The 26,804-nt window shown below is 44.5% G+C and overlaps 1 protein-coding gene across 1 annotated transcript in view; it reads right to left on the bottom strand.

The window, feature by feature from the left end:
* Positions 1 to 344: 344 nt before the first annotated feature.
* Positions 345 to 26,804, bottom strand: part of LOC146193392 (putative glutamate receptor) — a 61,166-nt gene continuing 34,706 nt past the window's right edge. Inside the window, exons 6-9 of the mRNA XM_084600537.1 lie at positions 25,624 to 25,841; positions 23,370 to 23,656; positions 1,105 to 1,327; positions 345 to 374 (exon numbers count right to left, since the gene is read on the bottom strand). Of these exons, the coding sequence (XP_084456663.1) occupies positions 345 to 374; positions 1,105 to 1,327; positions 23,370 to 23,656; positions 25,624 to 25,841 (758 nt within the window). The remainder of the gene's footprint in view (positions 375 to 1,104; positions 1,328 to 23,369; positions 23,657 to 25,623; positions 25,842 to 26,804) is intronic.

Genomic DNA, 26,804 nt, shown 5'->3' on the forward strand with positions numbered 1-26,804 from the left:
GAAGAGGCTAGAGAGAAGACGAAGAAACGGAAGACACAGTGGTGTGGGCTGGTGTTCCTTGGGTGACTCGCAGCGTTTTAGACTACCAATAAACACCCCCGTTACGTACTGAGTACGTAACAATATACTCCGAAGGCCTCGCCTTCAGGAAAGGGGTCCGCGAGCCATGGTCTCGCCCGACGAGTGACAATTATTTCCAGTCTCTTTTAGAAACATCAGTTTATTTCCGGATAAACTCAAAATTCAATAACAGCTGAATAACAAACAAAAAAAACACCACAGGGCTGGAGACATGCTCTCGACGAGCAGGACAATACACTGCCAAGGATAAAACCTAACGGGCGTCAGGGCTTCACCGCGGCAAACAGAACACACTGCAGCGCGAACACAGCGAGCGATAGGGTCAGTGCACTAGCTGCGGAACAACAAACATTGCTCCTCGCGCGGGAGCAACTCACGCGAATACGCATAGGCCGTTTCTGCAGGCACTCCTTCCATCTTCGTGTCGCCGGTCCTCTTTCCGTCGTCCGTGCACACCCCGCTGGCCCGTAATGCGCACTGAACGCCCCGCGCTCTTCTCCCTGCCGGGGCATTGCGACGCGCGTGTCTATCCTCGTCTTTTCGCCGCTAAAACACTTTCGTCTTTTCGCCGCCGGTGTAAAACACTTAAGTGTGCTGCGGAGCCCCGCAACTCAAAAACATAATCCTTTTAGAAAAACACACAAGTCCCATTAAGCTCACAAATCAGTTTATTTCATTAGTTTATCGTTCGAAGTTTTGCTGTGCACGCTAAACAGCATAATGATGAAAGCTAGTTCACACACAAATCAGCCTACAGGGACGCTAGTCTACAGTCGGCCTGCAAACTTTATGGTGTCCTCATCCTTCCTATTAGCTTTGTTCGCGTACTAAGGGTCGGCATAAACCTCCCTATACGCTATCCTGCTACTCAAAATACGAGAATCTAATCCCTGATTCATAAACGTCGGCGTAAAAGTTGTTTTAGTAAACAATCGGTGCCGCACGTCTGAGAGGCCGACGGTGGCCATGGCATAGAAGACGTGACCTACGCGGTCGTACACGCATTGGCCAAGCGTCCTCTACCTTTACAGAGGCAGAATCAGCACGAGGTTGCATCATTTCCATTAGGAGCGCCACAGTGGCTATAGCCATCACTATAGCCCAAAGTACGAAAGTGGCCAATGTGTCGTTGATGGTGAGGTCCTCGGCCGTGTGTCCTCCCGTCTGTCGAACGCAACGTTGCCACCCTCCCAACTCGTCAGCCATCCACTTGCTCACAAGGCCGCTCTCGTACATCCAGGTAATCCTATGCATAGCAGAACATTGTAGCACTACTCAGGCAAGCCACGCGGCTTTCTTTGTAAGAATGATTCAAAGGGTACTGTAAAGTAAATTCGCATGCTTAAAGGTGCATTTCATGACAGTGACTCACACCCTCCACACTGGGGGGCATTGAGATACTAATACACCATTTTAATTGGCGAAGTGCAGCTTGCGAAACCCAATTAAACAGGTACATGAATATTTCAAGCCACCTTTTTCTGGAGGGTGAGTTATAGACAGGCAATGGTGCGATATTCAATAGTGTTGTTGTTCTACACGCCTTGATACTCAAGAAAGCATTACACAAAACTAGTCAGGACAAAAGGAACAAACGCGCACACACACACGAGTGCTGATTGGCAACTATTTTCAGAACCCAAAACTGCCATGAGAAAAAATAAGCGCAATTTTACAGCTACTAGGGACAGAGGTGTAGACACCGGTTGGACCAAAGCTATATTAAAAACACAGGAAGAACGATAACCACAAACATCAAGTGGCAGTGCCGTCCGACGGAGATAACTAACAACAACGACAATGAGAAGCACTGAAACAGCGGCTGGTATTCATCTTTAAGGAATAGACCTTCATTCTTAACAAAGGTTCCCGATGAATTACTCACGCAAGCATCCGCCTTCCTCATCAGGAAAGCTTCCGCAATCTTCCTGACAAGCCTATCAGATAAACGCCAGATATCAACTGTTGAACGGAGGAACGCGCGCCAATATGCGTTCTTTTAAAGCTAAAGCTTCACTACCCAACTCGTACCAAGGTCCTCCGCGGATCATTTTGACGTTCAGTGATCCAGAGGACTAATTGTGGTTGTACCAAACACTATGCACTACATTTGATTCGAAATGGGGCTAAAAGCAAAAACTATACTGACAGAGAAAAAAAAATGTGTCTCCCTGGAATCGAACCACTGTACATTTGAGCTCCAGCGTGCCGTGCAAATCACTACACATTTTTCTTTATTAGTCCAAACCAATATACCACGTTTTGTATTTATTGCCAGTTTTTGACAAATCTAACAAAACATTGAGAAAAGCACTCGCAAGCCACCCACCAACCGATTTGTGGAGAGTTTCTTATAATAAAAATTCCTCATAAAATCTTGTTTTGTATTTTGGAACACGCGAATGTAGGTTGCGTTATACGAGAGGGAGTAGCCCTGGAGTACCGGAACTGCACTACGAAGTTGAGAATAAGAAGTGTATGGGTACCCATTAGTGTGCAACTTTCTGTGCTCGAGGGCTGCCTCCTCAGCTGTTATTTTGCATGCATATAGAGGCGCTATGCTTAAACATAAAAACTAGTCTGATAAAGGTTTTAAGCTACTGGTGACGAAAGTAAAGTTGCTCGCATACGCAGACGACTTGACCGTATTCACCAGAATTTATGAAAGTATAGCCAAAGCTCTGCGTTGCGTCAGAGTCCAGTGAAACTACCACCAGTAAAGCGAAGTGGACTAAGTGCTTTGGTTTTGTCATGGATGATGCCCTTCTACTCCTGAATACTTTGCAAACCTTCCCTTGGTAACGACCCCGGGTAGTAGTCAGGGCTGTCTTAAGATTGTCATTGTGATCGTGACCCATTTCAGAAAGGGCAAGTACAAGAAATCCGCTAAATACACACTAAACAATTTCTGACCCTTCAGGGTGGAAAAAAGGGTGCGCCGCGTATTTGCACCCCATAGTGCACCCTTGAAACACCCGTTTTGGCATTATCTCACCTTTAAGAGTGAGAAAAAGGGTGCGCTAAAAATTACACCTTATTTTGGCCGATGCGTCCTATATTAAGGGTGCAGAATGGGACATTTTCCAAAAGGGTGCAAACGACGGCGCTGAAAGGGAGCGGCAACAAATGCGTGCTGCAAGTACAGTATATATTCGAATGGTGTACACGTCACAAAGCGTCGTTGTTAATATGTATCACGAAAAAATAAAGTGGAATTGAGCGACAGTAACCACAGAAAATATTAACGTTTGTATACGATATATAATCTGTCAGGAAAGTTGATTAGTTCAATTTCTTTTTTTTTTTTTTCAAATGTATTGCAGTTAGCATGCACATATCACTCACATGACCTTTGCATCAGCAAAATACAATCTGTACTGGTTTAGAGAGTGCATGAAAAATTTTAATGATTGTAAAATTGATGGCAGTGTGGGAAATTTGTTTGGGAGAATACAAATATTAAGGCATATTGGAGGGATGCTGGGTTCATGCAAGAAAATTTGGGATTTTTGGGTTGTTAGAGTTGGATGACAATGAACAATGAATGAACCAAATCTTGGAGGGTGAGGCGACATAATGGGTGAAGGTACTCTTAAAACTAAGTCAGCTGACTGAACATTCTGTATAATTACGTGTTTGTGCGTTTTCTGTTGAAGCTGTCAAGCGAATGTGAGCACCGAGCCCCCATTTCCAAACATGGTTTTATATTGCAGAGATTCAACTGAGTATGGGCATTCTGCGAAGTTATCGGTAACACACGTTCGCCGCCGAGAATGCCTACATTTCATCAACACATTGACTGCGTACACGTGAAGAGTTTGCAGCCTTTACACCTTAGTACGGCACCTCTTCGAATTACGTACTGCATAGATGTTTTAAAAAGGCTGCATTTGATTTCCTTACACCACATCGAATAAAGCACTTTTAAAGGACAATAGACAATAAATGTTGTTGGCATTTTTCTTTTTGTTAATGTGCACAAGATATTCCTATATATGGATTACCAATCGGCTTTTGCCTACGGCCACTCAGTATTTTTTTTTTTTTGCTTTTCTTGCTAGTTTTGGTTTCAGCAGCTGAGAGATGGCTGTGATATCACAATCAAATCTACGCGACGCTCGGCCTGAAAAAACAGCAATATAATTGCAGACTCTTCATATTTTGTAATTCTTGTCCTCCAAGAAAGACGGCTTTAGTTTTCTGCTGAATTAAAACAACACTGGAGCGATTTTATCGCTGCTTTGTTCATGCCTCACGTGACCTAGACTTGACTGTGACGTCATAGCCATAGCTCGACGCCTTAGTCCTTAGTCGCGGAGGTTCCAGCCACCGTTCCTCAGGCCTGCGTGCCAGGAGCGGGGAGTAGGGGGCCTCCTAAATCGATGGAAATTAAAGTTTTAATCAATCAATCAATCGACTGTTGAAAGCGAAACCAAAACTGTTGATAAACGAAATTCGATTATAAATTATACAGCGAGCGTAAGCGAACATCATAAGACGATTCATATACAGTAATGTCTTACGCATTATTACAAATGATAAAACACGAATTCAAAAAATGAAGTGTCTATACTCCTTTAAAACACGTAGGAAACGACGCGCAGCACTAATTAGAAAGGAGAAAAAGAGAAAGTTATCTGCGTCGTCTGATCTTTGTCGGCACATCTACCAGGCAGCTTTGTTCAGCACCGTATTATCTGCACGCATAGCGAGACACTTCTGTGCACAATAGGCAACAAACTTCCTACTCGCGTTCCAATTCTGCTGCTTCAGTTGCTGTGCTGCCGATTATATATTTTAGACAGTTGCCTCGTTTTCGAAACTACTGATTTTCTACAACAAAATTTCATGTGCACTTGGTTCGGCTTCGCTGATCCACCACCGGAAAATGAGAATCGTATTAATGATGCCATCTGAACTGGCACGTGCACTTTTCAAACTCAATGCAAAGCAAGGAACAGGTCGTTATTTCCCATTGCCCCCAACTGGCAATTTCCTCGGTATTTCTCCGATTTCTGCAGCCGTCAATATGCCTTTATGCCAAAATAAGGCACTAGAAATAACACTAAAAAAACAGAAAACACTCAAGCTTCATTTTTGTAATGAAACTGAAACAGAAACGAACTATACTCTATGCTTTCACCTTTTCACCGCCAGGCGGCCGCCAGTAGCTACCCAAAACCCAGGCTACCTTCCTCTCGCCAACATGGCTGCTTGCACGCTGCGGACTTGACCACGTTTCGACGATCGTTAATCTGCAGCATCGATTGCGAATCGTCGTGAAATGTGCTGCGTTTCGCGTGCATAATTGTTGCAGAAGTGTGTACGCCTGTGAAGTGCCGTCGATAGATGATGTTTCGGGCAAACGGGCATTAATAGTGCCGGCTAGTTTTCAGCGTTCGTGCTCTTTGCTTTGCTCAAGTGTATTGGTTCGCTCATCGTGTCAAGTTTGAGAAGTTCGAAGGAAGAATGCGTGAAAATGTTTTTCTGCGTGACCAACTGAACCCACTTGTTGATTCCGCACCGGTGGTGCGAAGGCGAACAACTTTTTGGACGGCTTACGCGATCGTCCGTAAAGGTAAGCATACTCAATCACATCCCGAGGCGGGCAGTGCGGGAACAGTAACAATGGCCTACTGAAATGCTACACTGTTTGTCGTTTGTTTGGCAACGTGACATAACGGGCTGGAACGGAACGCGCTTGAATTCAGCTGGCTGCAAAAATAATGCTCATGAAGTTGGATGTAGCGGTGATTATTTTCGCAGATTTGCTGCTAGAAAATAGGACTCCTTCCTTAAAAAAAAAAATACACGTGCTGGGCTTTCTTGCCTTACGCGCAGGAGGTTCACGAACGGAAGTTGTGTGATGAGCGCTGATTTGTCTAAGCCTCGGCCTCGTTCTACTCATTTCTATTAGTGCTAATTCTCGTTATGGGGCAAATTAAAGGAAACGCACTATGTTGGTACATAAAATGTTTAGCTGACTTTCCAGATAACGCTAGCACTTTGCGGACGTAGGAATTACAACCACTTTCCCATCCGTCATCGCGGCTTTTCCGCTCCGCTGATCATCCCTAGGTAGCAGGTTAAATAGAGGTGAAATAGAGACGCGCGTGGTATGGTGCCTTGTGAGTGCGTGTAGCGGATTTACTGAGGTCTAAAAATATTCTTTAGCCATCCTTTATGGTCATATCCCATTTGCCTCTGCGGGACGATAATTTACAAAGCACCATTTTGAGTGGCTACTATGCCCAACCGCTGTTATTTTTCCCCAACAGGATTTACATTTTTAATCGCAATATGAGCTGATTTTATTGTGAGGGTCTTGTATCCGCTTGCCTGGAGAGTAAAGTCTTGCTTTTGGGTTGTGATGCTTTTCTTATGGTTTTTACACTTGCTTCCTACAGTCCTTTATATTTTGTGTTGTCAGTAGTGGGCATTACAATGAATGGATATTTGCAGGTGATTCTTCTGCATTCAAGCAGAAGCTGACAGCTTGGATTCTAGGCCAAAAAGCATGCAGTAAGTTTCTGCGACAGTGTTGCTATGTTTTTTGTTCTAACCAAATGTTCACTTTCTTCGCTCTTTTCCTTAAATCTACTTTTTGGAGCAGTTCTATTTGCCTGTTACAATAGCCATTATGTAGGCCAGCTAGTTTCTTTGTTTCCAGTTTCTGCGTTTGGTTTTGAATCAGCATTTTCTTTTCGTTTTGTTTTCGTACTGTGCTTGCTTTGGGCACAGGCCGATCGATCGCAGTCATGGCTTCAAATTGGCCTCTTCCTGGAGCTGTCCTTGCACGACACAAGCTGCGGATTTCGTAGTAAGTAAAACATCGCTTTATGAGTCTTGCAAGCAAATTGAGATTAAGATTGACAAACCGCTCTAGAAGCAGAAAAAATGGAATGCATATTCTCTAGATTTTTTTCATTTTTGTTTACTCCATAAATTTTGAAAACTTAACCTCCTCGGTTTTATGGCTCGCATTCTTTTTTCTTCCTTTTGTGTGATAGTATGACTTGCAATAAAGAACGATTTTTTCCAAAAATAGGTACACACCGGATTCCTAAAGGAAATATACCAAGCCCCATTGATAAGTGGCCCTTGCTAAATTTCCTTTGGATCACATTCATACCGTCCGATATTCACATCTCCATTTTTTTTTTGGTGCCAAAAGTAAGGTTTCACATTTGAATTTTATGCTGTCATTGTTTTTTGAACCGAATGGATGACATCTCATCAATTGGTTTCCTTCCACAGTTTCTGCCAAGATATTTAAAAACAACTTTCTTAAACACCATTTATTCATTCGGCTTTTTTTTTTCATTCCTTCTGTGGGCCAGTATACAAAGATCTGCGTGTTTTAGAACTCTGGAAATGCCTCTGTTGTACTGGCACTCATGTAGCTGCAAAATGCCTGCTAAAAGTTAGCAGAATTTCTGACCAATACTATTTCTGATTTTTTTTCTGGGAATCAAAAAGCTATCGCTTGCAATATTTTAGTAAAGGGAGCAATATTGTGCAGAATTGTGCATCAAAATTTGCATAATATGCTCCAGTTTCTTTCCGCACTCTTGTGGAGTACATTTCTGTCAGTGGTTATATAACTGAATATGTAACTTACTTTTACATTTTTCAAAATAGTTTTTTGACAAATCTGATTGAACCTTAGGGCATGCCAATGCCATTATTACTGCTGATCAGTCTTTTTTAATACAGGCTTGTCTTTACCTGCAGCTACTTTGGAACCCTCTTCTATGTCACCACTCATCACTGACAAGGACAAGGTGGCTCAAGCTGCAGTGCATTCTGTGGATCCAGCTTCAGACCATTTCTTGCCTGTCGACTGCCCTGTTGCACGCCCTTTGAGCTCTGGTGTATTTATTCAAGCCATCACCCGCCTGCAACTAGAGAGAATGGAGTAATGCTGTCACGTTTTCAACTCAGGTTAGTTACGAGACTGGTAAACAATTCTTAATTTTCATATATCACCTCCTTTGACAAATGTTGCTGATTAGCATAATTCATTCACCTACATGGCCTATCAGGAGACGTGGAACTAAACCCTAGACCACACATAGCAGCCTGCCTGCATTCCGTACAATTTATCTGAAAAGCTTTATTGTAGTTGGAACTTACAGAACACAAAATCCTCGCTTAACTCACTCTTATTTCCTGCTGTATGAAACATTGATGGTACATTTGGCTGTTGGCCATTTTGTGCTGGCGCACTAAAAAGGGCTGGGCAAATTTAATACCTGTTTCATTCTGCACACTGATGAGAAGCATAGGAAATGCTTCACATATGATGAGGATAAGGGTGTGTTCAGATAAGAACGGTAATCAAGGTCCCATGGCCATTTTTTGTCTTCAATGAAATCTTTATATGTGGCGGGCAAATGTCTCGATACAAGAAAATTAACATTAGTTTTGCATAATATGGTGTAGTTTTCTGTGGAAAAAAAAAATCGTGAGTCACTACAGGTGGAAAGTGCCATTTTTTCCCTTTCAGAAAGTTGCAACTTTGGAGACCTGCTGCTAGCGTACAGAAATTTTGTCATCCACCCCTTTTTACCCACTGAATCTATGCAACCTTTATCTCTATGAGAATGATTAAAAATCTGCTTTTCTGTTGCACTTGAGTTAGTAAAAGATCGCAAACATTACTCCAGAAACAGCGCGCTACAAAAAAGTCAATTTTCAAACTTATATATGGGCATGATGTATTATGTCGTTAGCATTAAAATGTTTTTCTGTTTATTATTCGGATTCTTTGCTTATTTCCCTAATTTCATGCAAAATTGGGAGCTCTTCAAATAAAATATGATATAGAAAAAAAGTTAAACCAAGTTAAACCGTTCTGGCGTTCTGCCATGAAATTTTAAGCAATAACGAATTTAATCCATTTTAAGCAACCAACACTGCCAACAAGCAGAAAGTGACTTTATAGGCGTTGAGAAGGCTTTGGATATTGCATATGTTAGAATGAAACTAAATTCAGCAAATAATAAATTGAACTTTTGACTCCTACTGCTTAAGAGGAAGCCATAAGCATTTCTACAGAGACAACATGCGTTCAGGTTTGTATTTATTTTTATAACTTTCGCTTACATAGCGGAACACATTTTAGTACCAGATGTTCATAAAGTACTAAGGATTGTTTTTATGGGAGTTCAATGAAAAAGTGATACTGTAGTTTTTTAAATTCAAGTCACAGTTGTGTTTTTTTTGTTCATTTTTTGTAGTTTCAAATTTTTGCCAATTGCAAGATAATATGGAGGAAGAACGAGCAAGTCTAGTACTTCCAATTTTTTGAGAAATAGAGAACTAGGCCAGGATAATGTGCAGAAAGAGTTTTAGTGGCAACACATTGTTTAGTTGTGCCAGAATGTAGGGTTGAATATTAACAAGCTTCAAAACCAGTGCTAAATTTTGAACTTTTCTTATAATGTTAAACAATGTAATGCAACCCTTCTTCAAGCTGTAATATTAATTAGGTACTGTGGATTCTTGAGAGGGAGTTTCATAAAAATCGATAATATTGTAAAATAAGGCTAGGTAGAGACGGCGAGGTCGTGACGGCAAAGACAGCGAAGCCTTGTCTAGCGTTTTAATCCGATCACGAACCCAGGCGCGCGCCGGAGCCGGCGCCGCGGGACGATGATGATGGTATGTACAAATGAAAGAAGAAGATCATGGCATGTACAAATGAAAGAAGGTCCACAGAAGGCTCACACAATCTGTCCGGGGGGTCGGAAGAGGCCTGCCTGGCCGCTCCTAATTAACCGATGCACCGCGGCGCACAAACGGTTTCAAGCGAGAAACATGAACAATTTCAGTTCCACGGTGGCGTCGATCGGCTGGGGGATCAACAGGCGTGACTGTGTAGTTAACTGGAGAAGTTTGGCTGATGATCTCGTAGGGACCAAGGTAGCGGTGGTGGAATTTGTCACTAAGGCCAGGGGTGCGCAGTGGTGTATAAAGCATTACTTCGTCACCGGGACGATAAGAGACCACGCGATGCGTAGAATCGTAGAGACACTTGCGGTCTTCCTGGCACGCTGCTGTGTTTAGGCGGGCAAGATGACGGCATCTGGCCACACGAGATAAGAACTGGGTAGGTACTGATGTGGAGTAGTCGGGCGTAGAGAACAAGGAAGCGTCGAGAATTGTAGTGGGAGGACGGCCATAAACGAGGAAAAATGGAGAATAACCGGTAGTCCTCTGTACTGTTGTGTTATAGGCGAAAGTGACGAATGGTAGAATAGTGTCCCAATTTCGATGGTCCGGTGTGATGTACATGGAGATCATATCCGATAAGGTGCGGTGAAATCGCTCAGTCAGCCCGTTAGTCTGGGGATGGTAGCTTGAGGTTGTCTTATGAAGGGTGGATGACGCGTGAAGAACTTCGGCAACGGCTGCCGATAAGAAGGCCGTCCCGCGGTCACTTAGGGGCACCCGAGGAGCGCCATGACGCAATACAATTGATCGCAAAAAGAAATTTGCTACTTCTTGAGCGGAACCGGTCGGTACAGGTGCTGTCTCAGCGTAGCGTGTAAGGTGCTCGACAGCTGTTATGATCCAATGGTTACCCCCATCGGAGAGAGGTAGAGGACCATATAAGTCGATGCCGACTACGTCTAATGGCGTGGCGGGACTGGGAACAGGTTGTAGAAGGCCAGCGGGCGAAGACGTCGGCCGTTTGCGACGTTGGCACAGAGGGCAGGATGCGACGTATTTGGCAACGCAGGAAGATAGGCCAGACCAAAAGAATCGTTTTTTTCACGCGGTCGTAGGTTTTGTCAACACCAAGGTGACCTGCAGTAGCGTCATCGTGGAAAGCCGCCAGTATACGTGGGCGAAGTACACGCGGCACGACTGGGATCCAGCGAGTTCCACCAGGGCAATATACGAAGCGGAGTAGGATGCCATCTTCGAGCTTAAAATTGCGAACTTGTCGGCGAAGCCGAGCATTGGGTGGGTCCGAAGCGCCAATAAGGCGGTCGATGATGGGTCGGCAGTAGGCATCGGCTAATTGCTGTGAGCGGAGAGCGTGTTTGTTCTCAGAGTCGTCAAATGAAACTGTTGTGATATACGTTGGGGAAAGAGATGGTCGGCTGTGGTCATAGGTGGAAATGCACTGGGAAGAAAAACAGCAAGCCGATTCCGAAAGTGGACAGCGAGAAAGAGCGTCGGCGTCTTGGTGCTGGCGACCCGATTTATAAGTGACGTCGAAATTGTATTCTTGCAGGCGTAGAATCCAACGGCCAAGTCGGCCTGTCAAATTTTTGAGCGAAGACAACCAGCAAAGAGCATGGTGATCGGTCACAACTGTGAAATGGCCACCATATAGGTAAGGGCGAAATTTTTGGACAGCGCAGACGACAGCAAGGCACTCCTGCTCGGTAATGGTGTAGTTTTTCTCAGCTGGAGTCATAGTCCGACTGGCGAAGGCAATCACTTTCTCACGCGAAGTTGCATCGCGCTGCAGAAGTACAGCTCCAAGACCGACACCACTGGCATCAGTGTGCAGGATGGTTGGAGCGCTATCACTGAAGTGGCCAAGAACAGGGTCGGATGTGAGGGCGTGCTTAAGATTATTAAAAGCGGCTTCGCACTGTTCAGTCCACACGAAAGGGCTGCGTGTTTTAAGTAGTTCATGAAGTGGAGCAGCAATGCTTGCAAAATGCCTTATAAAACGCCGGAAATAAGACGCCAGGCCGAGAAAACTGCGTAATTCTGTAATCCGTTGTGGACGAGCAAAGTTCAAGACCGCGATGATTTTTTCAGGGTCTGGACGAATGCCGTCATGGCTGACTAGATGTCCCAATATTTTAATTTCCTTCTGTGCAAAGTGGCACTTCTTGGTGTTGAGCTGAAGGCCCGTTGAAGCGAGACACGTGAGGACCTCATTCAGGCGCGTGAGATGGTCGTTAAAAGTTGACGAAAAGATGACAATGTCATCCAAGTAACATAAACAGGTTCTCCATTTTAGGCCACGAAGCACAGTATCGATCATTCTTTCAAATGTCGCTGGTGCGTTACAAAGTCCGAAAGGCATAACATTAAATTCGTAAAGGCCATCGGGAGTTGAGAAAGCGGTTTTTTCTTTATTGTCCTCGTGCATAGGTATTTGCCAATAACCTGAGCGGAGGTCCAAAGTCGAGAAATATTCGGCGCCTTGGAGAGAGTCAAGGGCGTCATCAATTCTTGGCATTGGGTATACATCTTTGCGGGTAATTTTGTTGAGTGCCCGGTAATCAACACAAGAGCGTACCGAGCCGTCCTTTTTTTTAACTAACACTACTGGGGAGGACCATGGGCTTGTCGAGGTACGAATAATATTGCGATGGAGCATGTCATTTACATTTTCTTCAATTACTTTTCGTTCAGAGAGGGAAACCCGATAAGGCCGTCGGCGAACGATAGAGTTACCTTCAGTAATGATGCGATGGTGCGCAACACTAGTCCGTCCCAGTGGTGGGGAAGTGGCATCAAAAATGGCTTGGTGGTGTCGAAGCAATGTCAGCAGTACTTGGCGTTGGTGCGGCGTGAGGTTAGGATTAATAGGTTAGGATTAATTAATAGGATTAATTAACTTACCCCTCTATTGTGATCAGGGGAGCTGCCCTCTCAAGCCACAGCGGGGGAGGACCGTCTGGTGATGAGTGCCCAATCAGCAAATATTGTACATAAAAGTTCTCCCATCTCACTTCAAAGTCCGGTTTCCAGTGTCTCGTCCTTGGTCCTGCTTCGACAACCAACCGGGCCTAGAGCACGCAACCTGGATCACGACAGAGCAGAGGCTATGCCAAAACATACTCTTTTAAATCGAAACAACCCATCATGCGTGATAAAAGTTGTTAGGTCGCGACTTTCCGGTGTAATTTCAACCTTGTGATACGCAGACGCCAAGTCAAGCTTCGAAAAACACGTCCCACCTTCTAGTTGACGTTGGAGTTCGTCCATGTGCGGAAGAGGAAACACGTCGGCGAAGACCGCTTTGTTAGCCTCACGGAGGTCCACGCACAACCGCAGCGAGACATATTTCTTTCGCTCGATGACAATGGGAGAACCATTCCAACTCGGACACGGGTTCTATTACCCCACGGCTGCAGACGGCACAGTTCCTTGAAAACTTGCTCTCGCAGAGTCAAAGGCAGGCACCGTAGTTTTGCAGAATCCCGCGACAAGGACGAATGGCGCTGGATGTGGTGCACGGAGTTCTTTACGAGAAAAAGCCGGTCGTGAAAAGGTGCGAAAACTAATCCTGCAGAGGCGGGGAACGAGAGGGTAGAGTGCGTGTGCGACGCGGCGGCAGGTGAAAGTTGAGCCGACGATGATTATGCCTAGACTGTGTATGACGTCGTGCCCCAGCAGATAGGCGCCTTTGGTTGTGATGTGGAACAGCACACCAGCTGTGGTTTTGCCATGAGTCCCGTCGGCCACAAAGCATTGTACGATGTTTATCTATTATCTGGAGTAGTTGTGGAGGGTGATAGCAGGCGAGCACAATGCATAGACTTTCGCGGAGAATATGCGGTAATGTTCTTAGCTCAGCAGAGAGAGTGTAGCGCCAAAAAAAAAGGACGGGGCCCTGTGGTAACTGTGGTACAATTTTTTTTCCGTGGGCCATCCTTATCGTTGACGTCTAAGATTGTGATGGTTTGGGCTGTCTCAGCTATCGGGCACGGCGCTCTTCTTTTAGAAGCTTTCTTTTTCTTTGACTAGCAGACGACTGCAAAGTGTCCAATCTTTCCACGGCAAAATCTGGCTTTTGCTGAACATGCAGAGGAATTTACGACATGAGAAACCCAACAACAACGGCAGCAGGTACCATGCGATGGGTTGAACGATTCCGCTTTTGTTTCTCGAACGCGGTTCACGGAAGCCCTGACGTTCAATTCTTCTAATTGTATTTCTGCTTGCTCGTGCTGGTTTCGAGTGTCAACTATGCGTTGAAGAGTGAGAGACGATCCCTAGTAGAGTAAACGCTCTTGTATCTTTCGGGAAGTTGTTCCCTCAAGTAATCGGTCGCGGAATATGCTGTCTGTTGCTTTTTTGATATTGTGTGTTGCAGAAAGTTCTCCAAGATCGATGACGTAAGCTTGAACGTTCTCACCGGGTACCCGCTGGCGCTGACGGAACCGGTGACGGTCCAACAAGTCATTTGTTGCCGTTAAGAAGTGGGCTTTTGAAGCATTGAGGGGGTCTTCGTCAGAACGTGACGTGACATTTGCCCAAGGATCTGCGGTAGTCTACGTTGCCCCGAGGCTGTGGTACACACATCGGCCTTCGACTCCAGGGAATTAAGAATTATTGCCTTCCGACGCTTGGGCTGTAGCTCGTCGCCTCCGACCGCTTCCATGAAATTCAGGAAGACCAGCTTCCACTGATGCCACGGTACTGCAGGTTCACCTGGCGTGGGCAGAAACGGGGGGGGGGGGGGCGGCAACGATCTACCTGATATGGTTCTGAAAGTACAGTTAAAGTGCAGTTCTCGGAACGAAAAAGTATGCTTGAGTCCTTGTCGCCATTTTGTGGTGTCCTGTATCAGGATGGAGGGGACGAACAGGCACAGACAGCAACTCAGGGCACGCTGTTTACGACAGAGTGTGTGATCGAGAGGTTTCGAAAGAAGAGGAAGAAGCGTGTTGATGATAGACGAAACCGAAACTTGTGCGGGGCTCAACAATGCTCTTTGAGCCTTTCCGTGAATTGACACGCTGCTTCAGCCTTTCATTGAGACAGCGCCCGGCCTGTTCTAAGCAAACAGCTCTTCAGCCAAGGGGAATCGTATACACTACAACTACAATGCATGCAGCAAACTGAGTATTTGGGTTTATGCCACATATGTTTTTTTTTTTTTTTTTTTTGCACACGCACCTGCTGGTGTTGGCCACAGGTGGGTAAATTTCAAGATAGCTGTAAAAGCAGCGTCCGTGCAAAATTTGTTGTGCACCGTTTTGACGCTGCGATAGCTTGAGCACATATAGAAAGACTTGAAAAGGCAATTTTTCTTAAACAGGTGTGAGAAAAGGAACATCAGCGGGCCTTTTAAGCCTTCGGCTCTGTTTGGACAGCTTCTATGCCACGAAAACAGACTATCGAACACAGAAACCCATCTTGCTCTAACTCTTCAAGCTGCTGATCAAAACTGCATTGGACCCTGTGATTGTACAACTTCAAAAGGGCTGATGTTTGACAAAAATGCGCAATGCCATGTTTTGGGCCTGAATTGAGAAGAATCATAAAGAATCGTAAAGTGCTCCTAAATCATAGGGTAAAAGCATATTTTTCGAACGTGCATATCGGCCTAAAGCAGTTGGTTGCCACTAGTAAAAATCACTTCTAAGCCTAGAAATTGTAGATATTGTCCTGTGGTAAATCAAGGGTAAAATCAGTCTTCGGGCATACAAAAAGTTTGTCCAAGACAAAAGTTGATAACAGAAAGGTATCTATCAAATGACGATGTTGGATGGATAGAATATCATCGACAAATCTAAAGATGCTAGTATAGTAATTGTGCTTCAAGATCATGCTTAAAGGTTCGGTCCAATTCGGCTACAAATATTAGAGACAAAATTCGGGCAACAAAAGGTCCAATACAAGTTCCCAGTTTCTGCATATAACATCCATTTTAAAACCTAATGATCATTTATTTCAATTACGTGCTCAATAACCCTAAAAACACATTCACTGAAGCACTACACTTGTTTTGAAAAGCCATAGCATCAGCCTATTCAATGCACTGCTCCTTGAGGAACACTGAAAAATACCCGTGCGACGCCTATTAGAAAGTCCGCGTATGTCCACAGAAAACCTACAGTAGGATTTTACCAAAGTCGTCATGAAGTGCTTTACAAAGCTATCGGGACTGTCAAGCCAGAAAGGGTCGCCTAGCACAAGCAAGCTCCGATGTCTATGCAGGACTGTGCTAACAAGTGCATGCCAGCAGTCCCTCTAGCTTATAATGTCTCGGAAGCGAGTTTGCGTTTTTTGAGTCTGAATATGAAAAAAATGTTAAACTTCTTTTTTTGACCAAGGTAAATAGTCGATGCATTTGGTACCAAAATCTATCACAAAAAAAAAACCATCCCAAAGTAAACCCTAGCCTGAAATACTATCACAAAAAAAAACCATTGCAAAGTAAACCCTAGCCTGAAATAATATGGATTGCATTGCATATGCTGCATATGAACGAAAATAGAACCATCAGAGCGGAGCGCATTCGAATCGATAGTTATCTCATCGGATGCATGTACGGGAAGTCATAGCTATCTCCGTAGGCAGTCGCCCCGTCTTCAGACTTCGACACAGTCTCGACCCGTCGTCTCCATCACTTCTATTTGGGCGAAAAGGTGTGCGTGGCCTGCTTGGTTTGCTACGTTAAAACCATAACGCTAGATGCTTGACTGGAGCATTCGTACAGCAAGCTATCTCAGAGGATTTAATACTATAGGCGCTGGGCCAGACAAATAAAAAAATTCTGAGAGCACCATTGAATGCTCAAAGCAGAAATGCGAAAACCTGAGCGTTGCTGCTGCACAGGGAGCATCATGTTCTCATTACGATTATCAAATAACTGCACCGTCGTTATCGTCGCTACTGTCATCATTGTCACTATCACTAAATGCAGCGTTATTGTCATCACTACTATCATTTTCACGGTACACAAGTAGAAGTATAATACGATTATTACGATCCCGGCATGGCGTAGTAGGTTAAAGCTCACGCTGGGGTACCGAGGGATTGAGGTTCGATCCCCGGTGGAGTCCAGATTTTTTTTTTCTGAATACGTCATATGGCGTCATTTAATTGATAGCTATAGTGTGACCGGACAGACGCCGACAATATGAATCACTTAATGCTTTTGCCTTAAAAGCAAGCTAGCAAGCTATTTTCCAAACCTAGATCTGCACTGTACCGTGTCCATTAGTTTAGATTGGCATGTACAGTTTAAACAATTTGTGCTGTGCAAATAAATGCTTCAAAAAAGCGAACCACATAACAGCTACAGTGTAACCGCATGGAAGCCGACACTAAGAGTCATTAAAGGCTTTCGCCTTTAAAACTCGTTAGGCGATCGGGCTCTCTGCCGTTTCTTGAACGGCTATTGATTGGACTCACGCTTGTGAGGCAAGTTAGTGTACCTGTGTATTTCATACCTCTTCTTATCACACAGTCCATCATCAAGACCCTCTTTCATCTTTTCTTCTTCTCCAATGCAGATTAGCAGGCCAGATATTAAACTTTCCGGTCGAGTTCTCTCCATTTGCATTCAATAAATGCATCTATCTCTCTACATATGTACAATATTTTCATTATGAATGCACCTTTTGAGCATCCTTTGCCAGAATCGGGCTACTTTGTTCGACTAGCTTTTTTATTGTTTGTACTTTGCAATCTGGAGAGTTTTAGGGTGAAAGCGCTCAGCAAAATTAGTTTTTGCCTGACAGGTTGCTGCAGATGCTCTCACACATGCCCTTTTGAGCCACTGAAGCGGTGAATGGAACAACGGCATGCACGACACGTAGCCCTGCGGCAGGGCTCCTTCACTGTATTGCCTCTAGCGCACCATTCACTCGTGAGACATCCGCTACAAACCGCTACACTTGCATATACCTAGCGGTATATGCAAGTGTTCACAGCTAAAAAATGGAAACCCGCGACGGAAGCATGGAAGGTTTCACCGCAAAATTCATTATTTGCACTAAAAGACATATTTTTGCGCCATTTAATTGATGATTTGGTCTGCAAACAACATATTTTCCATTTTAACTAGAAAATTTGCATGCCTGCTGTACGTTTAAGGTATGTCATCATATTCAAGAATTCATCTTTTGTAAGAAACATGGCTGCTTTCTTTGTTTACATTTTAAAGTTGCCTGCTTAGAATATTTAGGAAAATATTCTTTTATCTTGAACCATTCAAAAGCTATTAACATTTTCAGAACCCCTCCGGCACGCATCCGAAACCGAAACTGAACGTTTCTGGCTTCACAATATGTGCGCTTCCATTTCATAAATTGCTGCGTATACCTATTATATTATATTAATTTGTTCAAGTATGGCCTGAGAGATTAGAGGAGCATTTTACGGAATCTGACATATTATTTACTTTAGTTAAACGTTCCACCGCAGGGCCGCAGAGCCATCCGGCCTTCTCTTGCTTACGTTGATCGTCTTTGCTTTGAAACTTCTCTATGGTACTTCGTGATTCCTTACGTGCTCGCAAGAGAAGAAGTTGGAATTTTTAGCAAACGGTTGCAGCAATCCTGGAACTATGGCTAAGATCAGGGTAAAAAGTCGTTGTCAACGTAAATTTTAAGGTGACCAACACAACATGTATGGACGCGGCGTGCCGCTTGTGGACCCTACTGTTTCAGCGACTGCTGCAAAACTACGCGATGTGGAATATGACAGTGATATCCGACTTTTTATTCATCTATCCAAGGTAACAGAATCATAAACCAAGACATTTCTTCCGCCATTGCTTGATGTTTTGTATCTCCAGAATGCAATAAAACTTCACTAGAACTAGAGGAACTCATTCACTGTGGTTTAAGCTTTACGTATGGCGTTACCGGTGATTTCTGAAGCTATGCATCTACATTACAGTCTTAAGAAGAGGCTGATCGCGCAGCCCTTTCTTTCTTTTTTTGACGCATGGAACGCAGCACGTAATTCGGCTAGGTACGCATTTAGGGCACAAGTAAAAGCGAACTTAAGTTCGCACAAAAGGAGCTATTACTAGGAGGGCCCAAGCTATTGCCTTTTAGGCGTATTGTGTGCTTTTTGTTTCTTACCTAGACAGTTTCAATTATTTCAAGGGATATTTCTGAAAACATGCTTTTCTGCTACACAAAGTTAAGGAAGCAGTGATAACTTAGTTTCCAATAAACATTTTGGCATAAAACTCTGCATGATCATTATTATACCTTAGTATGTGGAATGAAGCAGAATGACTGAAAACTACCGGTAAAGTTTTGTGTTATAAGTGATTATATGAAAACCCTTCTGCCAATTTGAAAAAGCACTAGGCAAAGGTTGAGGAGGAGCCTCAGGTCGCAAGCCAAGCCAACCTGTCGACAAGGGGACTTCTCTTCGTCTGGGTGGCCCAGACGAATACAAGTCCCCTTGTCGACACGTTGGCTCGGTTTGCGACCTGAGGCTCCCCCTCAACTCTTGTTCAATGCTCTTTCATACTTTGTAACCATCTTTCTCTCTTCCTACTGTGCCAGTTGTACCTTTGTCAGTGTTTTATGATAATATACTTTAGCTTAGAGATAGGACAGTTATTATGGTTGATTCCACACATTATTTACCTCTGCATGCATGATCAAAGTGGGCTTTGAATCGCGCCTCCTGTTTCAGAGTTATGATTGCTGGCGCAATAGAAACATTTCAGCAAACATTCAATATTTTTATATAAAACATTACATTTATCTAACCTCAGCTGATGAATAGACATAAGGAGCAAAACAAATTCTATATGGCGCTATTGGTCAGCGATTCGTACGCATGTTGTGCAGGGCCACGAGGGCAACATACTTTATTTTGCATTTACTTTTAATTTTCACCTTTTACCCCTAGCCTGCAAACTAAAAGAAGAAGGCTTCTTCTATTTCTTAGGTATCGCATGCTGAAATACTAAAAGGCGGGACAAAGCGGTGACTGTCCGCGAAAGGCGAAGAGGAGCGGTGTTGATTATAGGACATTGTGGGGCTCTGGAAGCGAGGAAGAGCAACGAGAAAAGGAGAAGTATGATGCAGCAGAATCCACATTATGTGGCATTAACAAACTCTCGAAGGGAGCATAACCTCGTTGCTCTTCTTGCTTAGGCAGAAGCATGCGCGTGAAATGTGGCTGCGTAACAACAGTAGTACCATACATGGCGGGATGGGCACCAGCCTGAAACATAGCGGTGCACTTGATAATATGGTGCCACAGCAGCCACGTGACCACAGGCTGGACCAGACGAGCGTGTGAGGACAAGTGTTTGCGAAGAACGCTCGACATAGGGAGGCGAGCGAGAGACGTTTGTTTATACGTTGCGGGGGCCACCGGCGCAGGTCAAAGCGGCCAATTCGCCGTTGATCATGCTGAGTAAATTCCGGGTACCTAAAGGGAGATTCGAGGTTCAAGGGGCTTGGCTGGCCTGCCCGTGAAACTTTTCAAGTATCATAAGTTCATAACACGTATAATGAAACGTATGGTTCTATCAATGAGGGCACAGCCATCACTGGGATCTTGTCGCCGGCGGTACGGCCTAACCCTATCTAGGCACTGACAGATGGAGTTAATTCAGACACTGTATAACGATTCTGAGCGAGCAAGATGTTCAAAGCTGCGGCGCCTAAGCCTTTGGGAATATGGGGAACACGCTCCTGCTGTGACAAAATTTTACTGGCACGGCGGCAAATTGCGAGCACTCCTCAACCGAAAAAGAATTTCTCGCCTGGCTGCTGCAGACAGGGGGCGAGTTTCGTTTCTGTCAGTTCAGATCGAGCGGATGGCATGCTCAAAATTTTCCTCAGCTGCTACGTGAACGCTGGCCAGTCATAAATGTCGTCTTCATGTTGTCCGAACCACGTTTTTGCGACGTCATGAAAGTCAAAGACGATGTTCAGCAGTTTTTAGGGTAATCCCAAGGATAGAAGGCGCTGGCCCTGGTTTAATTGTCCAGCCTGTCGTAGACACCTTCAGCACGAAGCCGCAAAGTGTTTTGGGACTGGGCAGGTGGCAGCGGACGGTCAAGAGAGGCATAGGAGCGGCGGCAGGTGCTGAAGCTGCTGGTGAGCGATTTCCTTTGCCATCATGCATAGCGCAGTGCCTTGAGCGCAAACATCCCTGAATAGAACTCCAGGAATAGATCTCCAGAGCGAGACTTTGGGAATACGAAGGGCACTTTCGCCACTTCTGGGCCAACACTTGAAGGAACTTAATTTCAGGGCAACTTGAAGCTCCTTGAGGCGAGTGATGACAATGACGGGAATACGCAGGTGAAAGAAGAGAAAGTTGGCGCTTCGCGCTCATCATCATAATCAGCCTGACTATACCTACTGCAAGGCGAAGGCCTCTCCCATATTTCGCCAATTAACCCGGTTCTGTGCTTGCTGCATCCACTTGACCCCTGGGAACTGCTTAACCTCATCCGCCCACATAACTTTCTGCCGCCCCATGCTACGCTTTGCTTCCCTTGGAATCCAGTTTGTTACCCTAAGCAACACCATCGGTTATCCTCTCTTCGCACTACATGTCCTGCCCATGCCCATTTCTTCTTGATTTCCACTAGAATGTCAGTAACTCGAGTTATTTCTCCGACCCACTCTGCACGCTTCCTATATCTTAATGTTACCCCTACCATTTTTAGTTCCATAGCCCTCTGTGTTGTCCTCAACTCCAAATAGAACCCTCTGGGTTAGCCTTCACGTTTCAGCCCCATAGGTGAGCACAGGTAAGATGCAACTGTTTTATTCTTTCCCCTCGAGCGATACCGGTAAGCTGCTAGTCATAATCTGCGAGTGCTTGCCAAATGCTCTCCATCCCAATCCTATTCCTCTTGTTATTTCTTTTTCATGGTCCGGATCTGCGGTTACTACATGTCCTAAGTACACATATTAGCCTACTACTTCCAATGCTTCGCTAACTAATGTAAACTGTTTTTCCTTCCCGAGGCTGTTCAGGAGGAGGATAAAGCATTTATTATCAACGAAATGATTTGAGAAGGGCGGTTATGGAGCTGAGTGGCAGACCCTATTCCGTGACGCCATTCGCCGCCATCGCTGCCCGAACATTACCTCAGTCTTCTGCATATCGATTTTCAAGCCTACCTTTCTACTTTTTCTGTCTAGGTCACCAATCATTATTTGCGTTTCACCTCCTGAGTTACTCAACAAGGCAATGATATCAGCAAATCGCAGATTACTGAGGTATTCTTCACCTACCCTTATCCCTAACTGCTCCCATTCCAAGTCTCTGAATACTTTCTCTAAGCAAGCTGTGACTAGTACTGGGGAGATCGTGTCTCCTTGCCTAACATCTTTCTTTACGAGAATTTTATTACTTTCTTTCTGCAGAACTATGGTTGCTGTGCAGCCATATATATCTTCCAGCACTTTCACGTACGGCTCGTCTTCCCAGAATTCACAATGCCTGCATCACAGCCGAAGTTTTCTACTGAGTCAAATGCTTTTTCTTAATCAATGAATGCTATGTAAAAGGGTTGGTTATATTCCGAGCATTTTTTTTTATCATCTTGTTGGTGGTATGAATATGATCGATATTAGAGTGCTGTTTCCGAAAACCTGCTTGATTCTTTGTGATTTACGCGCTGACATTAATAATTATATTCATCCAACCGTCATTGCTCTACTTGAAGAAAATCCAGCCATTCAACCTATTCAGCTTATGCTTTAATGAAATTCGATAAGGGGCAGCTCGGCAGTTTGGATAGCTCTTTTATTCAACTGTTTATTGTATGCAGCAAAAGCTAAGAACTGATTATATAGTGAGTAGAGTCCTTGCCTACAATCAAATGTGGTCTTCACGTGTGCGTTTACAATGTAATGTATCTCCACAAGAAAAGCTATACTTCCTTAGCGCGAACTTTACCCACTATATGCATTTAGATATCGTAATTCATGTCTATTTAATGCGATAAACAAAATTCAATCCAACACTCTATGTTCTGTGTCTGACAAAATAAAGCTACGCTGTATGAAAATGTGACACAAGAAGAGCATAACTATTTCCTATATTATGCCAAAAATGCAAAATGTTATATTTATATAATTAGCAGCTAAAGTTTTATTCTGCCTTGTTTTTATTAAATCTTCAATTGTAACTATACTCACTTTGATTCAAGCAGTTGCACTAATTTCACGCACATCTTTCCAACACGTGATTGATTACTTCATTCGTCATCATTGCGGAAGTTGAGAATGTGAGAGGCCATCAGTTGTAGCCATTGTGTGTTTACTTCCAGAGTCTTCGTTATAAATATTTAAAATAATACGATATTTCATGTAAACAAAATTAAACTCCACACTACAAACATTGTGTTATTTGTGTTCGCATTTGATTGATTCGTATTCCATGAATTCAGAGCACTATAATGTTAGCGCTTCTAGGGTAATAAATTCATCCTTAATGATTGCTTCCCCGCAAGCTTTCGCGATCATTACTTGCAATTTTTACAAACGTTATTCCGCCTCTCATTCTGCCCGCGATATGGATACAAAAGTGGAGGGCTAGGTTTTCCCTATGCTACGCAGTCTGTGCCCTACCTGGTATAAATGCGGCGGTGAAGATCCCTCGGCATGAACCTTGACATGAGGAATGACAGCCGGTGCTCGTCGATGATCTCTCGGGCGAAGTGAAAACTTGGCACCACCTCACGCCTGCAGAAGGCCGCCATGTGGTACTGCATCGAATTGTGGTCCACCATGAACACTGCCCGACGCTCCACCACTTCCCGCAGGTTCTCGTCCCGGTACATAATGCGACCAAGCTGCGACCCGTTGGTGCGCACGACCATGCGCCATAGCTGTTTCAGCACAGCAGACTGGGAACCCTGCGTAGGGAAGGCCTTGACAATGACGGTGTAATCAGGATCGTTTCGTATAAGGTTACTTTCTTCGGAACCTGTTGCAACCTGTCGTCATACGCTTTCCTGCGAAAAGCGCAGTAAAAGGTTTGAGCGATTTCTTGGGTTTGGTGTTACCGCGTTGAGGAGCTTCTGCTACGTCACGGTTACACACACCATTATTGGATCTGTGGCTGCAGCCGCTTTCTTATCAAGGCTCCGTTTAATAATCTACATTTGCCGGTATATATGATGAACGTTAAGTAGACGCCCCTTTAGGTGTTCGATGCGCGCATACCCTGTACATGTAGCGACACGGAGAATTGCAAGCCTAATGCAATATTGAAATTTTCTCGTCGTCTTTTATTTATTACAGTTAGGCGCCAGCAGTTTTTTGGCTACATTTATTCGAAGAACAAAGCAACAGAGCACTGTGTTACCGAGAATAAAACAATATCTCGCCATACCTTCCAGCTAAATGTACCAAATCTAGACACTAGTCGCATTAACAAACTTCTCATATGAAATCTGAGAAGTTGTTCATCCGTAGTAGTTATTCTGGAATACTAGCTAAAAGTAGCGGACCGGCCGCAAGTTCAGCCACAGCCAAATGACTTCTGGATAATGGTGCTATAAATTTCAACCCACATTCCACCAACAAAGGTCAGCAAGAACTGGTTCCTTGCCCCGGCAGGGGCCCGTTACACCTGAGATGCTCCTCCGTCAGTGATGGTGTTTTTGTTCGAGACAGAAGGGTCTTGATGAAAAACGTCCGACTTTTATATAGAAACTTATTTACAAATGATATTTACACAAGGTTGTACAAGTCAAAATAAACACTGGCAATGCTGGGCCGTCTTCTTTCCTGGGGGAGACTCCCACTTCGTCAGAGCCGATGGTGCAGGGCAGCAACCTACGACGGGATCGGAGCCGGAACAATCAATTATCCTTCCGCCCCTTCCGTTTACAGACGGTTTTCCTCCCCTTGGTCTGAACTGTCCTACCACTCACCCCAAGCGGCGTGATTGGGCCAAGAAGATTGACCCTCGCCCCGTACCTAGTCACAGCTGTCCGCAGCACAGTTTCCGCACTGAAAACAACGCAGACAGGCGACCAATGCAGCTTTTTTTTATTTTTTTCAGATTCGTAGTAACCGATCCCGTGGGACTTAATTACGATGACCGCGCTCCCGCGCCTTTTCAGTTCTAACCTATCTGGCCATTGCGGCGCCTTCTCGCATGCTACACCGCTGGCACCCTTCTTGGAACGCCACCCTGATGGGGCACCCCTTCCTATTAAGGGACTCGGTACCAACGCTACGTTGCTCGGTACCACTCCTACAATGCGCCGTCTTCCGCGGGGACGGTGCTCGCGTCTGCCATTTTCCCGCTTTCTGTGTTGACCTCAGGGGCGGGTTGTGTGTTCTTTCGAATGACCGGTTGAAGCTAGCCTTTACAGGAGCCCTCGCCAGTTCTTGAGGTCACTTTCTATTTTAGTGCAATAAGGTTCATTGCTTTGTTTCCAGTTTTGATTAGTTTGTGGTGAACGCGCGGCCTTTCTAAAACAGGACCGACTAAAATTTTTAAACTTGCGTAACAAACCACTGGGTGCCATATAATGTAGGACTGCTAGCATTTGTCAAAAATTTTGATTTCATCTGAAATATGATTTGTATAACAGAAAAGGAAAAGGGTGAAAAGGATAATGATATTTGAAAGACGTACTACTATACAAAGCTAACGGGCTAAGTATGGGTAAACTTCATGTTAATCTACAGCCTCCCCAGAAACCTGGCTGAATATGAAAACCGCCGCGGGACGTGGGACTATTAGATTACTTAAGACAAGACACTCGGTAACGTCGAGATATTGCTAAAAGTGTACATATAAATTTGGGCCCGTTCTGCGGATGTCTCGGCAGATGTCCCGATGTCCAAGTGCTGTTCGTTGACATACCGAAATAAAGGCTTCGTAGTGAGATCCCTTCCAGATGATAGGCCGTAGGTCATGCCTGGCCACCACGTCTTCCACGCGGTCTATTTGAGGTGGCTCGTTCTTCACAGCCATGCTGGACTTCAGGTGGCCCGCGAAAGAGTTGGCAATCACCAGCACTCCCAGCAACCACACGGTAGTACAGACGCGTCCAGTTGTCTGCGAAGGACTGCGGGGTGTGCCTGGAAGAATGATAGACCTCCTGGATGCTACGAAATTTAATGAATGTGCTAGTGTCCTGTGTGGCCATGGGTGTTATAATTCATTTAGCTTCACTCGAGCGTTAGAGCACTCTTTACAGCACGTATTAATAAAGTATCATAGGTGGTTTCTTAAAGAGGCTGTCTGATGAAAAAAACGAATATCAAGAAAAGACGAGGCTGCAGAAACTGTAAACTGAAACTACTCTGGAACTGAAGTTTGTGTACAGCTGTAATTTTTTGGGGGGCTGTAATTTTCGTGTATCGGACGGGGAAACATTTAAGAGAGGCTAAATTGTTTTTCTACGCCTCGATGCAGAAGATCAGTTTTCTTATACAAAAACCGAAGATAGGAAGCAGTTCTGCAAAGATTAAATTTATAGAAGTGTGCGAATACCACTGACAAAAACACATATATCAAAATATATCAAGTTGTCTTTCTATAATGACCTATAACGCCCGCATTTTTATGCAACCGAATGGTTTCTTCAGGTTGAGATATCGCAAATTAGATTTAAAGGGTCGCCGAAACGGCAGTTGCGGTAATATTCTAAAGCAATAAATTCGTAGAGGTTTTTCTTTTTCAGTATTCGATTCAAATTTAAAGGCCTTGCGTGGAGCCTGTAATTTTAAAATAATTTTAAAATGCGCTCCTGTCGACCCCTCGCCAGCGATCAGGGCAACACCGCGCCGTGCGCTCCCTCCCTGATGAAGTCGCCAGGGTCTCCTCGGTGCGCACACTAAATGGGCACCTCCAGCCGTCGCCGGCAGGAAGGGTCGTGGTGATAACTCGTCGAGACTTGTTTCTTTCATGTTTTGTTGCGCGCCTGCGTGCGCTCAGTTGAGGGGTAGAGGATGAGCATCATTCTGGATCTCATATATGTTGAATGCTAATCTAGGTAACTAAAATATTTTAGTTACCTACATTAGCAACGGTTGCGGACA

Source organism: Amblyomma maculatum, chromosome 4 (assembly GCF_055883805.1).
Source record: "Amblyomma maculatum isolate TAMU_Amacu chromosome 4, ASM5588380v1, whole genome shotgun sequence".
Lineage (NCBI taxonomy): Eukaryota > Metazoa > Arthropoda > Arachnida > Ixodida > Ixodidae > Amblyomma > Amblyomma maculatum.